Source organism: Dreissena polymorpha, chromosome 3 (genome assembly GCF_020536995.1).
Source record: "Dreissena polymorpha isolate Duluth1 chromosome 3, UMN_Dpol_1.0, whole genome shotgun sequence".
Lineage (NCBI taxonomy): Eukaryota > Metazoa > Mollusca > Bivalvia > Myida > Dreissenidae > Dreissena > Dreissena polymorpha.
The window spans coordinates 72,818,925-72,836,418 of NC_068357.1; the positions used below are offsets into that span (position 1 = coordinate 72,818,925).

At 35.9% G+C, this 17,494-nt stretch overlaps 1 protein-coding gene across 1 annotated transcript in view; it reads left to right on the plus strand.

Annotated features, from left to right (window-relative positions):
- LOC127874739 (isoleucine--tRNA ligase, mitochondrial-like) overlaps positions 1 to 17,494 on the plus strand; it is a 40,592-nt gene that overhangs the window by 2,466 nt on the left and 20,632 nt on the right. Inside the window, exons 2-13 of the mRNA XM_052419289.1 lie at positions 1,503 to 1,625; positions 1,961 to 2,114; positions 2,493 to 2,641; positions 4,833 to 4,882; positions 5,749 to 5,852; positions 6,080 to 6,164; positions 6,852 to 6,967; positions 7,784 to 7,950; positions 8,688 to 8,778; positions 14,414 to 14,559; positions 15,962 to 16,122; positions 17,228 to 17,330. Coding sequence (XP_052275249.1) covers positions 1,503 to 1,625; positions 1,961 to 2,114; positions 2,493 to 2,641; positions 4,833 to 4,882; positions 5,749 to 5,852; positions 6,080 to 6,164; positions 6,852 to 6,967; positions 7,784 to 7,950; positions 8,688 to 8,778; positions 14,414 to 14,559; positions 15,962 to 16,122; positions 17,228 to 17,330 — 1,449 coding nt within the window. The remainder of the gene's footprint in view (positions 1 to 1,502; positions 1,626 to 1,960; positions 2,115 to 2,492; positions 2,642 to 4,832; positions 4,883 to 5,748; positions 5,853 to 6,079; positions 6,165 to 6,851; positions 6,968 to 7,783; positions 7,951 to 8,687; positions 8,779 to 14,413; positions 14,560 to 15,961; positions 16,123 to 17,227; positions 17,331 to 17,494) is intronic.

Consider the following 17,494-nt stretch of genomic DNA (forward strand, 5'->3'; position numbering starts at 1 on the left):
CCCGGGGGTCACAAAATTGAATAAATGCTTATAAAGGGCTTATTTTGTGAAAAATTTAAAAATCTCTTTGTCTATAACCATTGGGCCTAGGGCTACCAAATTTGATATGTAGTGACATCTTATAGTTCTTTACCAAGTTTGTTCAAAGTATGCCCCTGGGGTCAAATTTGACCGTGCCCCGGGGGGTCACAAAATTGAACATATGCTTATATAAGGCCTATTTTGTGAAAACTTTAAAAATCTTTTTGTCCATAACCATCGGGCATAGGGCTATCAAATTTGGTATGTAATGACATCTTATAGTCCTCTACCAAATTTGTTCAAATTTTATCCCTGGGGTAAAATTTGACCCTGCCCCAGGGGTCACAAAATTGAACATATGCTTATATGATGCCTATTTTGTGAAAACTTTAAAAAAATTATTGTCCATAACCATTAGGCCTAGGGCTACACAATTTGGTATGCAGTGACATTGTATAGTCCTCTACTTAGTTTGTTTCGATTATTCCCCAGGGGTCATATTTGACCCTGCCCTGGGGGCCACAAAATCGATTATATGCTCATATAGTGCCTATTTTGTGAAAACTTTAAAAATCTTTTTGTCCTTTACCAAAATGAATAGGGCTACCAAATTTGGTATGTAGTGACATCTAATAGTTCTCTACCATGTTTGTTCAAATTATGCCCCTTGGGTCAAATTTGACCCTGCCAGGGGGGTCACAAAACTGAACATACTCTTAAATGGGGCCTATTTTGTGAAAACTTTAAAAATCTTTCTGTCCATAGCCATTGGGCCTAGGGCTACCAAATTTGGTATGTAGTGACATCTAATAAACCTGTACCAAATTTGTTCAAATAATGCCTCTGGGGTCAACTTTGACCCTGCCCCGGGGGGTTACAAAATTGAATAAACGCTAATAAAGCGCCTATTTTGTGATATCTTTAAAAATCTTCTTGTCGAAAACCATTTGAACTATGGCTACCATATTTGGTATGCAGTAACATCTTATAGTCCTCTACCAAGTTTGTTCAAATTATGCCCTTATGGTCAAATTTGATCCTGACCCGCGGGTCACAAAATTGAACATTATATACGCTTATATCTTGCTTATTTTGTGAAAACTTTTAAAATATTCTTGTCCTTAACTCTAGGACACATTTTGTATGTAGTGAGATATAGTAGTCCTCTACAAAGTTTGCTCAAATTATGCCCCTGGGGTTAAATTTGACCCAGCCCAGGGGGTCACAAAAGTGTACTTGTGCTTAAATAGGGCCTATATTTAAGTATTTGCACATGCCAAGAATATTTGTTTCAGCCTTTTTTTCAGCAGTGGAGCGATACAGGGCCATCATGGCCCTCTTGTTCATTATTGTTTTTATTGGCCAGATGATTTCTAACCTTAAATTATGTAATTTGGATGCGTCAAACATAGAGCTATTTTTTTTGGAATGCATGCAACTTTTTTTTTCTGTAAATACACCAAGTATTATTTTAATTCCAGATATGTGGATTTGCTGGTCTGTATGACTGGCAGTTGAGGAACAACACTGGACCTGAGTTTGTTCTTCATGATGGTCCCCCATATGCAAATGGAGTCCCTCATGTAGGACATGCTATTAACAAGGTGATTGTATTTCAACCAGTCCTTCTCTAGGAATTTGGTTCCTTTTGTTTTATACATACACAACTGGATTAACCCCTAATTAGCAATTTAAGGCAACTACGAATGAGCAAATAAAAAAACAATCCTGTTATGATAAGCCAAATAAAAAATATCAGTTTAATCTATTTAATATATAGATAAATCAAGGAAATTAAAATTGTGATGAGGAAAAATTCTCTTTGTATTGTTAAGACTCTTAACATTGCTTTGTTTTAGGAGACTTTGTAATGTTAAATTATGAAAACTAGCATAACCTGACATCACATTAATCAACTTTGTCTTGCTGAACACTTCAGATATTGAAGGACATCATTAATCGTTACCACGTGCTCCGTGGAGACCGTGTCCACTATATCCCTGGCTGGGACTGCCACGGGCTGCCCATAGAACTGAAGGCACTTCAGGGCAGGGGCCAGCTGAGGTTGACACCAGTCCAGGTCAGGGAGGAAGGTATGGCTGACTGGTATAAAGGTCAGGGACAGCATGAGATATAGTTCAAAATAATACCTCATTATATTGATGCTGCAAAGTCATTGCTCTTCATATATATATGACATCTAATTAATTTGGAAATGTGTATGTATGAAAAGCCATTGATATTTGTTACATGTATCCAAATTTACCATTATCTGCATGTACATGGCATCATTCCAAAAACAGACAGTTGACAATACAATGTAGATCATTTAGGTAGCTCACAAAAAAGATTTCTTAAAATAAATATATTTTAACATACATTTAAATTAATAATATAATTATCCTCAACAAATTATTTAAAGACACACATCAGAAATAGTCCTGAGATGCATCAGCCTGTTACACTTTTAGCCAAGAAGTTTGCAGAGAGCTCCATTCAGGCTCAGATGAAGTGCTTTAGCCGATGGGGGGTGATGGCTGACTGGACTGCCCCATATTGCACATTCCACCCAGAATACGAGGCAACACAGCTGGAAGTTTTCATGCAACTTTTAGAGAAGGTTCATTGACACTTAAATAATGTGCAATAAAGTACTTATGTCTGATGAAGAATTACATTCAAAAAATTTAATCAAGTTCTCATCAAAGTTGAAAATCCTTGTTATCAGATTGGGGTATGCAGCGCAGGCTGGTTGGTGTGGTGGGTTGGCAGGTGTGCGGCATCAAATACAGTTGAAACCTCATGGCTCGAACTCAGCGGGACAGCCAACACAAGTTTGAGCCATCCGGAAGACCAGCAGTACATTTTTACCAGTTGAAGAGTACACATATCGCTTAAACTCCTTACTACTTCATACAACTTTGTGCTTTTGAATTAATAAGAACAAAATATATACTTAATACTTTTATTTACCAATATTTTTAAACAGTATCAAATACAATAAAACAAATATCATATAGTAAATTATATCAGCACGTTTTAGCACATTTTTTGGTTACAGAGAGCACGAAGGATCAAAACATGCATCAGCACTATAAACATATCATTTACATATGAGACAGTAATACATTTATTAATGTATTTAGTCTGTGTTGCGTTCCTTAGCTGTTGTTGACAAACAAAGCTTTCTACTACATCCAGTTGAGATTCAACATGCTGTGAGTTTTCGCACTTCTCGAGATATTTCTGATTACATTAATACAAAATGTCATCTTTTACCCAAATCAATTAATGATTAAGTTTACAACATTTTTGCAACCGGTGTTAAATCAATTATTGAGTGCCTTTAATCAAGCGGTTCTAATCGATTAACAGTTTATGCGATCTGAACCGAGTTCGAGCCATCCGAACAAAAGAACGTGTGAAAATTGTCACCGGGACTGTGAAAACAGCTCGAGTCATCGGATAATTCGAGCCTCGCGAATTTTAGCCTTCCAACAAAATTTTATATGAATATATAGCAATACAAAATCGGTGCTTTGATGAGAGTTCGAGCCAACCGGAAATTCGAGCCAAGCGAGTTCGAGCCATCGGGTTTCGACTGTAGGTAGTTTCTACCTGATAACCTTACTGTTCGTTGACAAACCTTCATGAAACTTTGGATATTATAAGCTTGCATGACAACCTTGCTTAGGTTTGTATTTGGGGCTGGTTGTGTCAAGGTTACTCTAACTTAAAATAGAATGACAGTTTCAGCTGAATAATTCCTGGCTGGATGGAGGTATTGTGTTGAATTTTTATGTCCCCCACCCACTATAGTGGGGGACATATTGTTTTTGCCCTGTCTGTTGGTTTGTTTGTTTGCCCCAGCTTTAACATTTTGCTATAACTTTTGCAATATTGAAGATAGCAACTTCATATTTGGCATGCATGTGTATCTCATGGAGCTGCACATTTTGAGTGGTGAAAGGTCATCCTTCAAGGTCAAAGGTCAAATATAAAGCTTCAAAGGGGGGCAGAAGGGTAGCCATCTGTTTCTGACAAACACATGAAAGATGTTGATTAATGTTATGCTGTTATATAATTATGACAGAATTTATATTATTTTATGCAATTTCATTTGTATTTGCTTTGTCCGGAAAATTAAGCATAATTATATACATCTTAATGGCTTCATCTGGTTTGAACAAGTATGGTATAAAATACACATCTTACTGTGTTGAAACTTAAAGGGATCTTTTCACGCTTTGGTAAATTGACAAAATTGAAAAAAGTTGCTTCAGATTCGCAAATTTTCGTTTTAGTTATGATATTTGTGAGGAAACAGTAATACTGAACATCTACCATGGTCTAATATAGCCATTATATGCATCTTTTGACGATTTTAAAACCTAAAAATTATAAAGCGTTGCAACGCGAAACGATTGAATAATTTGGAGAGTTCTGTTTTTGTCGTTAAATTTTGTGAAACTACGAAGATTGCTTATATAACGTATAAAATACGTCATTATGTGTACTCGGCGGAATAGCTCAGTAGGCTAAAGCGTTTTTACTTCAGGACTCTGGCAGGACTCCAGGGGTCACTGGTTCGAAACCTGCTCCGGGCAATGTTCTTTTTCTTTTTCTAATTTTATTCTTGATTTTTTACTGGAGCTTTTACGATCCAATGTTTACATTTATCAATATAAAGCATTTAATGAATAAGTTAAAAAATGCCAAAATCTGTGAAAAGGCCCCTTTAACACCCTGTAAGTCCTGTACCTTTGTATTTGTAGTTAGTATTAATGAACACGATGATGTTTTCTCTGCAGAGCTATATCTACCAAGATGTGATGCCTGTGTATTGGTCACCATCTTCAAGGTTTTATATTGTTTACAAATAAATATATTAAATTAGGTCCTTTATAAAAAAACTTTAAGAATTATATTAGATATGGTGTTTACAGCTCACCTAAGCACAATAAGCATCAGTGTCTAACACATTTTTTTTTTTAGTTTGGGTAGATCCCTAGTTGCAGGTTAGCAATCTAGGACCTTTGACCCTCTTGTTTGTTGTCTTATTTATCATTTCAATATATATATATATATATATATATATATATATATATATATATATATATATATTATTGCTGAATTGTGCATTCAATGGTATAAAATTATTATTACTTATCAAGAAGATTTTTATGATGGAACCAGTAACTACATCATTTCCAACCTTCATAGAATGTATAAATATGGTTCATTGCTGAAATGTCAATAATTTATGAACAAAAAGGATCTTTGAATGTCAATACATTATGCTTGTATATAACAATGTACACAATGATTCCTTTAACCCTTTCCCACTCAGAAGCAAAATGAAAATGGCTATTTGCAAACAGCATAAAACCATAACAGCCTGCGAGTGAGAAAGGTCTTTATTTAAAGTTTACTTTGTAAGGTACTACAAATGCGTGAAAATATGTATCTAAGTGGTCAAAATACATATCTAAGTGGTCAAAATACATATCTAAGAGGTCAAAATGCATATCTGAATGGTCAAAATACGTATCTAAGTGGTAAAGGGTTAATATGTATCTAAGTGGTAATGGGTTCAATATGTACCTAAGTGGTAAAGGGTTAAATACATATCTAAGTGGTAAAGGGTTAAATACATATCTAAGTGGTAAAGGGTTAAATACATATCTTAGTGGTAAAGTGTTAATGGGAACTGCATGTTTGTTATAGGACTGCCCTTGCTGAGTCTGAGTTAGAGTACAACAGCAGCCATGTGAGCACGTCTGTGTATGTTCGACTCCTGTTGAGGGTCAAACCTGCCTTCATTAACACTGGTATATATCAATGGTGAATCAGAATTCTGTATTATTATTATTATTATTTTCTTTTCAAAATAGAAATGAAAAAAATTTGTCACTTGAAATATATGTATTGCTCTGCTTTTATGTAGGGCGATGCCGGAAATGAAAGTAAAGCTTTAGTTAATCCTCCCAAAATTAGATTTTTCTAAAATTCACTGAGTGTATTACATAATTCACACAACAATTTGTTTTCTGCCCAGACAAACGGGTATTTGCTGTTATCTGGACCACAACTCCTTGGACATTACCTGCCAATCAGGCTGTGGCATACTCAGAGAATATAAGGTACAGCAATTTACATGAGATTATAGCAGCACAAAATTGACAAGACTCTGAGAAAACCTGAAATTTGAGCCATGCAAGTTTTAACCAACCAGATCATGAAATGGACTGTAATGCCCTCCCCAATATCAAATACTCAAAAACTTCAATGACAAATATTCAAAAACAAATATGCTATTTGTTTCCATTCGTTTTTTCAATAGAGTAAAGGATGTAAGAGATTTGGGTATTGAAGCAAAATGCACACATTATTTGAGTGTTTTTCTTAGCATTCTACAGCTATAATACACACGCTGGATCGCTTCCCTGCCTGGTTATGTTACTTGTTCGGGCTTTGTCATTAAAAATTTTCTATTGCCAGTTTCCCCTATCATCTGTTTCAAGAAGGGTAGTTGTCAGTTACCAGTTTAAGAATATGCACTTAGTATTGGTAAACCAGCTACCCCAGGAAAAGTATAAGTAGTTTAGCCGTTTGCCCATCAGAAGCAAAGTGAAAATGGCTTTTGCAACCAGCATAAAACCAGAACAGCCTGCGGGTAACTTTTTTTTTTAGGTATTTAATTAAATGTACATTCTGAGGGACTACAAATGCGTCAAAATACGTATCTAAGTGGTAAAGGGTAATTTATTGACAGCTATAATATGATTGAAATACTGTTGAAAATGTTATTCCAAACAAATTTACTGCAGGTATATGTGCATGGAGGAAGAAGACAGCAGTGATATGTACCTTTGTGAGGATAGCTTTGTGGAAAAGCTTCAATCTATCCTTGAAAAAAAACTGCAAAATGTTGGATCATTTATGGGTAAAGACTTGTTTTTGTACTCAATGTCAAAAAAGTATTTATAATACATGTTCTACATTGATTGTTAAAACAGTGTTTATATGCTGCTTAATTGTCCCCTACCGGTGAAACCAGAGGGGACTTATGGTTTGCGTTCTGTGTGTCAGTCAGTCAGTCTGTCCGTCACACTTTTCTGGATCCTGCTGTAACTTATATTTTTTCATGACACTTAAAACATGGATAGATGGCAATATGGAGATTATGCATGCCATTTCATTTTGTTCCTTCATCAAAAATTCTGGTTGCTATGGCAACAAATATAAAAATTTAGAAAAGAAATCTGACAATGGTGGAGTTTCACTGGTAGGGGACCATATTGCTTGGCAATCTCTTGTTGTAAGTAAAGCCTTATTACATGTAATCAATTACCATTGAAATACATGTATATGCACATAATGTTTAAGATCACCTTAGTACAATGTGCTGATGCGGAGCTATTGTGATCCTGTGTCCATCTAGGTGTCCTTGCTTCTGTGTTATCAACTTTTAGCTCCTTATCACACTAGAGGTCAAATCTTTTTCATTCAATCTTGATGAAACTTGCTTAGAATGTTTATATTGAAAATATCTAGGCTGATATCTGGGGCCTTACTTTCAAAAACTAGGTCACCAGGTCAAATCTTAGAAAAAATGTATTACGGTACCATCCCTGCAGTATGCAAATTGTCCATGCTTGATTTGGTCAGTTCTGTACATGAATATGCAATCCATCTTCCTGGTTAGAAGGCACATAGACTTTGACGCGTCTTTGATAATAGTTTTGTTGTTTGATTACAGGATCAGATTTGCGTGGAGTCACCTATGAGCATCCGTTGACCAATGAAGAGCTGCCATTCCTGGCTGGAGGTCATGTGACCGCAAACAAAGGCACAGGATTGGTCCACACAGCGCCCTCACACGGCCATGATGATTTTCAACTGGCAAAATCTCATCAGATTGACATTGTAAGCCTGTGATCAGATTGACATTGTAAGCCTGTGATCAGATTGACATTGTAAGCCTGTGATCAGATTGACATTGTAAGCCTGTGATCAGATTGACATTGTAAGCCTGTGATCAGATTGACATTGTAAGCCTGTGATCATATTGACATTGTAAGCCTGTGATCATATTGACATTGTAAGCCTGTGATCATATTGACATTGTAAGCCTGTGATCAGATTGACATTGTAAGCCTGTGATCAGATTGACATTGTAAGCCTGTGATCATATTGACATTGTAAGCCTGTGATCATATTGACATTGTAAGCCTGTGATCAGATTGACATTGTAAGCCTGTGATCAGATTGACATTGTAAGCCTGTGATCATATTGACATTGTAAGCCTGTGATCATATTGACATTGTAAGCCTGTGATCAGATTGACATTGTAAGCCTGTGATCAGATTTACATTGTAAGCCTGTGATCATATTGACATTGTAAGCCTGTGATCATATTGACATTGTAAGCCTGTGATCAGATTTACATTGTAAGACTGTGGTCCTGTCTGTGGCTTTTTTCATTTGGGGCTAGGTGTAATTCAGCCATCAATTTTTAGCACAGGCTTTTATTGATTAAAACCGAGGCATTTCTTTCTTGTATAGTGTATGTCTACATCATTAAAACAGCATTTGTTTTCTAACAAATTTAAAGAGTTTTTTTAATATTATTCTGAAATTACATGCAATTATTATATTTCAGGAAGTATTTCTCGATGACAACTGTTGCTATACTGATAATGCTGGTCAGGATCTTGTTGGTAAACCAGTTGGAAAAGAAGTGGAGGATATAGGTGGGTGTATGTTAACAGATTAGTTAGTTAAACAACTGCATTATAGGTACGGTAATTCTTTTGAAACAAAATGCTTAATAGTTTCACCTTTTGTCAACAAGTAAGCACTGAGGAGAGTACAATCTTTGTGAAATTTCAGTTTTTTATTGAATAAAAAGTGAATATTGTATAGTTATATTTGACCGGTATGTAACTCTTCTAAAAACATATTTGTACAAGGCTATTGTCAAGCAATATGGTTCCCTACCGGCTCCACCATTGTCAGAAATTCCACCAATTTCAGATTATTATTTTTTTGTTGCCATAGCAACCACAATTTTTGACATAGGAACAAAATGAAATGATGTGCATAATGTCCATATTGCCATCTATCCATGTTGCAAGTTTCATGAAAAAATATAAAGAACTTATAAAGTTATCGCAGGATCCAGAAAAGTGTGACGGACAGACAGACTGGCAGAGTATGATAGTATGGTGACTATATGTGCTAACCTGTTAGGATCAGTTCTTTCATTGCTTGATTATGTTGATTTGGTTCTTAAAAAACGCTTACAGTAGTAGGAATTTTGAATATTCACATAATGTATGCTTAGTATGCAAATAGCCATGCAACATTGGCACAGTAATACTGAATCAATGATATAATGACAAAGTAATGCAACCAATGAATTCAGTCGGTTAAAATATATATTTGGGTCGTGCTCTGCGAAAAGGGAGTTTAATGCATGTGGGCAAAGTGTCATCCAAGATTAGCCTGTGCAATCTGCACAGTCTAATCAGGGGCGACACGTTTTGCATTTATGGTATTTTTATGCCCCCTTTCGAAGAAAAGGGGGTATATAGTTTTCGCACTGTCCATCTGTCACACTTTTCGTGTCCGCTCTCTTATTCAAATAGTTTTCATCCGTTCTTTACGAAACTTGGCAGAAGTTGTATCTAGACAATATCAAGGTCAAGTTCGAATATGGGTCAGGCTGGGTCAAAAACTGGGTCACAGGGTCGAAAAAACAAATCCAAGGGAAGTAATAAGCTTTAAATGGACATAATTATCTGACCTGCCAAATTATATATTTTTGTTAAATAAATCAATTTCTGACAAACACATTGTGGTAAAAGGTCAAGGTCATCCTTCAAGGTCTAAGGTCAAAATACAAATCCAAGGAAAGTAATAAGCTTTAAAGGGAGATAATTATTCAATGTTGAACATGGCAACTTGATATTTGGCATGCATGTGTATCTCATGGAGCTGCACATTTTGAGTGGTGAATCTACAGTCACGGTAGTGGCTTTTAATTATTTGCAACTAAAAATTGACATTTGTTAGAGACAATTATTTTCAAGGGAAGTAATTTATATAATTATAAATCTCAGGTTATATATTTCCTTAACAAGTATTTAAGTTCTTTTCACAGTTACTGTACAGATTTTTTTATTTTGATTATTAGCCGGATTTTTTTCGAAAAAATCTCGGCTTATAGATTGATGTTGTCGGGCGGGCGGGGGGGGCGGGCGGGCGGGGGGGGCGGGCGGGCGGGCGGGCGGGGTGGCGGCGTGCTCGAAAATGTTAAAGTTCTTATTTCATGGTATAACTTTGGTATGCTTGGACCTAGAGTCTTCAAACTTGACATGAAGGTTGGCCAGGATTAACAGATGACCACTGGTCATTTCAAGGTCATTCATTTGAAGGTCAAGGTCACTGTGACCTTCAATATAAAAAATGTTAAAGTTGTTATAACTTTGGTATGCTTGGACCTAGAGTCTTGAAACTTGACATGAAGGTTGGCCATAACTAGTTAGTAACCACTGGTCATTTCAAGGTCATTCATTTGAAGGTCAAGGTCACTGTGACCTTGAATGTAAAAATGTTAAAGTTCTTATTTCATGGTATAACTTTGGTATGCTTGGACCTAGAGTCTTCAAACTTGACATGAAGGTTGGCCAGGATTAACAGATGACCACTGGTCATTTCAAGGTCATTCATTTGAAGGTGAAGGTCACTGTGACCTTCAATATAAAAATGTTAAAGTTGTTATAACTTTGGTATGCTTGGACCTAGAGTCTTGAAACTTGACATGAAGGTTGGCCAGAACTAGTAAGTAACCACTGGACATTTCAAGGTCATTCATTTGAAGGTCAAGGTCACTGTGACCTTGAATGTAAAAATGTTAAAGTTGTTATAACTTTGGTATGCTTGGACCTAGAGTCTTGAAACTTGACATGAAGGTTGGCCAGAACTAGTAAGTAACCACTGGACATTTCAAGGTCATTCATTTGAAGGTCAAGGTCACTGTGACCTTGAATGTAAAAATGTTAAAGTTCTTATTTCATGTTATAACTTTGGTATGCTTGTACCTAGAGTCTTCAAACTTGAAATAAAGATTGGCCAGTACTAGAAGATGACCACTGGTCATTTCAATGTCATTCATTTGAAGGTCAAGGTCACTGTGACCTTAAATGTTAAAATGTTAAAATTGTTATAACTTTGGTATGCTTGGACATAGAGTCTTCAAACTTGACATGAAGGTTTGCAAGCACACTTAGATGACCACTGGTCATTTCAAGGTCATTCATTCTAAGGTCAAGGTCACTGTGACCTTGAATGTAAAAATGTTAAAGTTCTTATAACTTTGGTAGGTAAAAATGTTAAAGTTCTTATTCCATGTTATATGGTACTTTCCTGTCATTTAAATCAAAAATCCAGCTTCAATGCGGTCATCTCCGACCGCGGAACTCTTGTTTATAACTCAAATGATTGATTTGTCAAAGGTTTTTTTAAATGATATAATTATCATTTCTTCCCTGTACTAATTTGTGAATGGTAGGGTTCATTACATACCTGTGGACTTATGTCCATAGATACATGATGAACTCTGGCTATGATCTCTTTGATAAATCACAGGCCTTGGTTGTCAGTCAGTGATGTCTGACTTAGTCATTTTTGACTGTCTACAGGACCCCCCCCCCTGCCCTAGTTGGATTGGACAAAATCCAGGGGGAAGTAATAAGCTTTAAAGGGAGATTATTTCTATACCTGCCAAATGATAAATAGAAATTTTATTTCAAAGCGGCGCATTGTGTTTCTGACGAACACATCTCTTGTTCGTTTCAAGAAAGTCTCTTCTAAGCAAAAATCCAGTTTAGGTGGAAATTGTCTTTCCTGATTAACCTGTGCGGACCTTACAAGCTATTCTGGGACGAAACTTTACGCACATGATTTAAACCCCATTTTCACAGAGCATGGCCCATTTTAGCTCACTTGAGCACAATGTGCTCATGTTGAGCTTTTGTGATCGCCTTTTGTCCGTCGTGCATCGTGCGCCGTCAACATTTGCCTTGTGAACACTCCAGAGGCCACATGGGTCAAAAACTAGATCACTAGGTCAAAAATAAGAAAAACCTTGTGAACACTGTAGAAGTCACATTTGATGCCCAATCTTCATGTAACTTTGTAGAAATGTTTGTCTAAATGATATGTTGGTTGAGTTCAAAAATGGTTCGAGTCCGTTGAAAAACATGGCCGCCAGGGGGCGGGGCAGTATTCCTTATATGGCTATAGAGATACTTTGTGAACACTCTAGAAGTCACAATTTTAGCCCAATCATCATAAAACTTGGTCAAAACATTGGTTTTATTGACGAGTTCGAAAATGATCCTGATCGGTGAAAAAACATGGCCGCAAGGGGGCGGAGGAGTTTTCTCTATATGTATATGTGAAAACATGTGAACACTCTAGAAGTCACATTGTTGGTCCAATCTTCATGAAATTTGGTCAGAACATGTGTTTTCTGGATAAGACGGTTGAGTTCGAAAATGGTTCGGATCAGTAAAAAAACAAATGACTCCCCCCTGGCGGCCATGTTTTTTTACCGATCTGAACCATTTTCGAACTCAACCGTCATATCCAGAAAACACATTTATATAGTAAAAAAAGCTTGTGAACACTGTAGAAGTCAAATTTTTTGCCCAATCATCATTAAAATTTTTCTTAACATGGATTTTATAGATATCTCAGACAAGTTCGAAAATGGTCATGATGGGTGGATAAATATGGCCGCCAGGGGGTGGGGCAGTTTTCTCTATATGTATATTGTGAAAACATGTGAACAGTCTAGTTCGCAAGAATCTGAGCGATAATATTAAAGAAAGATAATCTGTATATATAATAGATGTAGGTAATATTCCCAAAATGATGAGAAAGAACCTGGGGATGAATGTATAATAAGTTTATTATATATTTAATGTTGGGTTTTTACAACATATGAAGCCCCTACCCAAGTTAAACAATTGTTATTCTTCATAAAAAATTGTGTAAATATTATGGATTGCATCGAATACCTATATCGTTATTGGAATATTCGAAAATCTATTCAATCGAATATTCGCATAAAACGGCTGGATTGATTTAACTTCTATTACTCAGTTTCGTATCCAGTAGGGATATTAAATATACATTGACACAGAAATACAATTGAAAATACAATTGTTGTGTTGAGAAATAGAAAGAAAATGTAGCTTAATTGTAAAAACAAACTTTGAAAAAGTCTATTTAGGCGAGTATATATCAGAAAAGAGTAAAACTTGTTCTGTGTTAACTTCCATTGTTTTGTAAGTTATATCCGTTTGCTGAATACGAGGCTGTTTATTTATGTTGCTATCGAATCATTGTATCGCTGTCGGCTAATACTATGACTGATACTGTAATCGGGCATAAAAAGAAGGAAAAACATCATGTCATAGAATTTTATTTTTATTTGAAAGTTTAATGTAACAATAGCATGTACGTTTAGATAAAATACTGTGTATTTTGGGCCAACGGCCTTTATTTACTTAATAAACTGAGATGAGTTGAGTTGGGTATAAAGAAACATATCAATAAGGCATGCAAAGTGCACTAAATATTCAAGAACAAATATAAGGAAAAACATCATGTCATGAAATTTAAAGTTTATTTGAAATTTTAAAGTAAAGATAACGTGTAAGTTTATAAAAAGAAACACATCAATTAATCATGCAAAGTACATCTCAAAGCCTTTCGGTGGTGACAGCACCTTTTTAATGCAATTTATGCTTTCACATATTTTAATGTCTGTTCAAACTGTGATCACAGAAACTTAATTAGTATTCGCCAGTTAATTGAAGCCCTTAATTGGCACCTAATGGACAAACAACAGTTCGGACCCTTTCTTAGAGTGTGTGTATTGCATTGCGCAATTTCAGTCAATCACACATTTTAATGGCTGTTCATACTGTGATCACAGAAACTTAATTATTATTCACAACTCAATTGAAGCCGTTATTTGGCATCCCATCGACAAGCAACAGTTCGGGGCCTTTCATAGAGTGCGTATATTGCATTACACAATCAATGCTGATACGGGCTGCGTTATCAGTTTGACATGAAGAACGTTACATCAAACATGTTACATGTATTCCCAAATGATTTCAGGTGCCAATTAGTAAGCGGCTCGCAGGCCATTAAATAGTAGGGCAATTACGCTTGAAAAAATATTACGAATATGCGAATATCAATTCTGTTATTCGAATAATGACCATTCAATAGAATATTCAAATAATTTTTCCATCCCTTGTAAATATGCCCTAGGATTATAAATGATCGGTGTCTCTTGATTGTTAGTCCTTGAGAAGCTTGGCGACATGCTACTGCACAAGGAGGCGTTCACTCACAGCTACCCGTATGACTGGCGGACCAAGAAACCTGTCATCATACGCACCAGTAGACAGTGGTTTATTGACACCAGGGCACTTCATCAACAAGCTAGCGTAAGAACACATGTTCTGATTGGAATTAAGTCTTCATTACATAAAACGCTCAGAGTTTTACTGAACATGTTTACATGTAGAACACTTAGAAGCAAGTTTCCCATTTAACTGCATTGGTTAGCACATTCTTGTATTGATTTGGTTCATCAACAAGCCAGCATGAGAACACATGTTCTGATTGGAATTGGGCCTGCATGATATTATAAGCTCAGAAATTTACTAAAATGTTTACATGTCGAACACTTAGAAGCATGTTTCCCATTGAACTGCATTTTTAGCACATTTTTGTATTGATTTAGTTTTTTAAAAATTACCTGGGCTTATAAATACACTCTTGAGACAATATCCAGATATTCTTAGCGTATTTGGAAAAATTGTTCTCATTGTCAGAAGACTATTGCAAAATAGCTAATAGTTATAAATTTGTTAGATTTTTTTAATACAAGAAAGAATTTTATTGGCAAAAATTGTTTTAACAGGAAACATCGCTTGTCTTAATCCTTATGGAATATTAAACAGTAGAATATATCAGTGAAACATGTAACCTTGAACAAAAGAACATTTGAATAAGAAAACATGCAAATATTATTTAAAGGCTCTATAAAGGTGAAGATCCGTAATTATTTACCGATTTTTAAATATTTTTTTCATTATTTTATATATAAAGGTTATGAAAAAACAATATATATGTGCTATTGGACATTGCTATAAAAATATGAGCAATACAACGGGTTTTGAGCTCAAAATACAGTGTCCTCCAAGTCAATCATGTTTACAAACAATCAGTTTATTTACATCGCTGTTTACTCGGGAAATTGAAAGTGACTCAGGTCACCAAAAATATATCGTTGATTTTCAATGTTTTCCGGTATCACTCACAAAGTATGTCTCTTCTAATAATGGTCAAAGCGTTTGTAGTGACCTAATTAGTTACTTTTTGCTGGTAAAAAGTTGTTTTAAATATTATTAAAAGTGAATGTTCTTTTGGCTATTTTTAGCATACGTCACTGCTTTGGGGCTACACAACACGTTAGTTGCAAAGTTGTAAACATTTCTTCCAAATATGAAACGGGTATATCTTCAATACTTCTTGACGACGTTGCACCTCAGCTGTATTATTAGCATTTTTATGCAAGAGTATATGAAATCCGGTAAAAATTAGACAAGTTTATATGCATAATAATTAGATTTGTCACCTTTATAGGGCCTTTAATCAGAGTATGAAAGGACTATTAAATAAAAAACACGGAAGAAAATTGTTGCAAACAACAACAACAAAAAAGAGTTGGCTATTATCAATATTTGTTAATTACTTAATGCTCAAGCCTTCCTAATTATAAGCCACTTAAGACTACATTTATACTGTTTCTCCCTTATTATTAAGTTTGTTATACAATTTCAGGAATGCCTTCAAGATGTCACTATATTTCCATCGAGTCTGGTGTCCAGCAAGGCAGCCATGTTGGGTTCCCGGTCATACTGGTGTATCTCACGACAGCGTGTCTGGGGCGTGCCTATACCTGTGTTCTACCACAGACAAACCAAGCAGGCTCTTACTTCCAGGTAAACAATGACCCATCACTGCGGAGGTTTCTTGGGTAGAATCTATTATTAAATTAACCAGGTTTTCCGAAGGAAAAAACTGGTTATTAGATTGGCGAATGCGGGCGGGCTGGCTGGCTGGCTGGCTGGCTGGCGGGCGGGCGGAACAAGCTTGTCCGGGCCATAACTATGTCGTTCATTGTCAGATTTTAAAATCATTTGGCACATTTGTTCACCATCATTGGACGGTGTGTCGCGCGAAATAATTACGTCGATATCTCCAAGGTCAAGGTCACACTTTGAGTTCAAAGGTCAAAAATGGCCATAAATGAGCTTGTCCTGGCCATAACTATGTCATTCATTGTGAGATTTTAAAATCATTTGGCACATTTGTTCACCATCATGGGACGGTGTGTCGCACGAAAGAATCACGTCAATATCTCCAATGTCAAGGTCGCCACGACTAAAAATATATTTTTTTTAAAAACAAACTTACAAAGGGGGTTAATTTTGTTTGTTTATTTCAAAAGTTCACTTTGAGTTTTCTCCCTTTATCAGATTTTTTTTTCACAATGAAAACCTGGTTTTGTGACAATTTTGTCCCTTGTTTTCCATAGATTAGTAGATTTTCCTCTTTTCCATTACATGTTTTTGCCAAAATGAGGAAAGCTCTCAGATTATAAAGATGCACAATTTTTTCTCAGAAAACAGACTGATTAAACAAAGGAGATAGTAAATAAGTTATATACCAGTTTTGATTTTAATGCCCCCGAAGGAGGGCATATAGTGATCAGACCGTCCATCTGTCTTTCCGTCACACTTTGCATTTAGGTTTCGCATTTAGGTTGCGAAAAATGCTCATAGCTTCTATGTCCCTTTACAGAGCACCTTGATATTTGACATGCCTGTGTATCTCATGGAGCTGCACATTTTGAGTGGTGAAAGGTCAAGGTCATCCTTCAATGTCAAAGGTCAAGAAACATGTATCAAAGCGGCGCAGTAGGGAGCATTTTGTTTCTGACAAACACATCTCTTGTTGTTTAATTAGTTATACTAGCAAAATATTTTAAAAAAACGTCATTATAAACATAGAACTGCATGATGATGATTGTCTTGTTTGTAACAGACCTATAATAGAGCACATCAAAACCCTGGTTGCCAAGGAGGGATCAGGCATTTGGTGGTCACTCTCAGATGAAGAATTACTGCCGCAGTCACTTCTTGACCAGGTATACACTGGTTGCAGCTCTGTCTTCTTAGTTGAAATACAGAATGCTTAACAGAATGTTGTCAATGGAGATTTCAAAGGAAAAACTATAAATGTCATAGTTCCTGAAACTTGATAAAAGTTTATCTTGACCAAAATTTAGTCCGAGTTAAAATCCGGGTTACC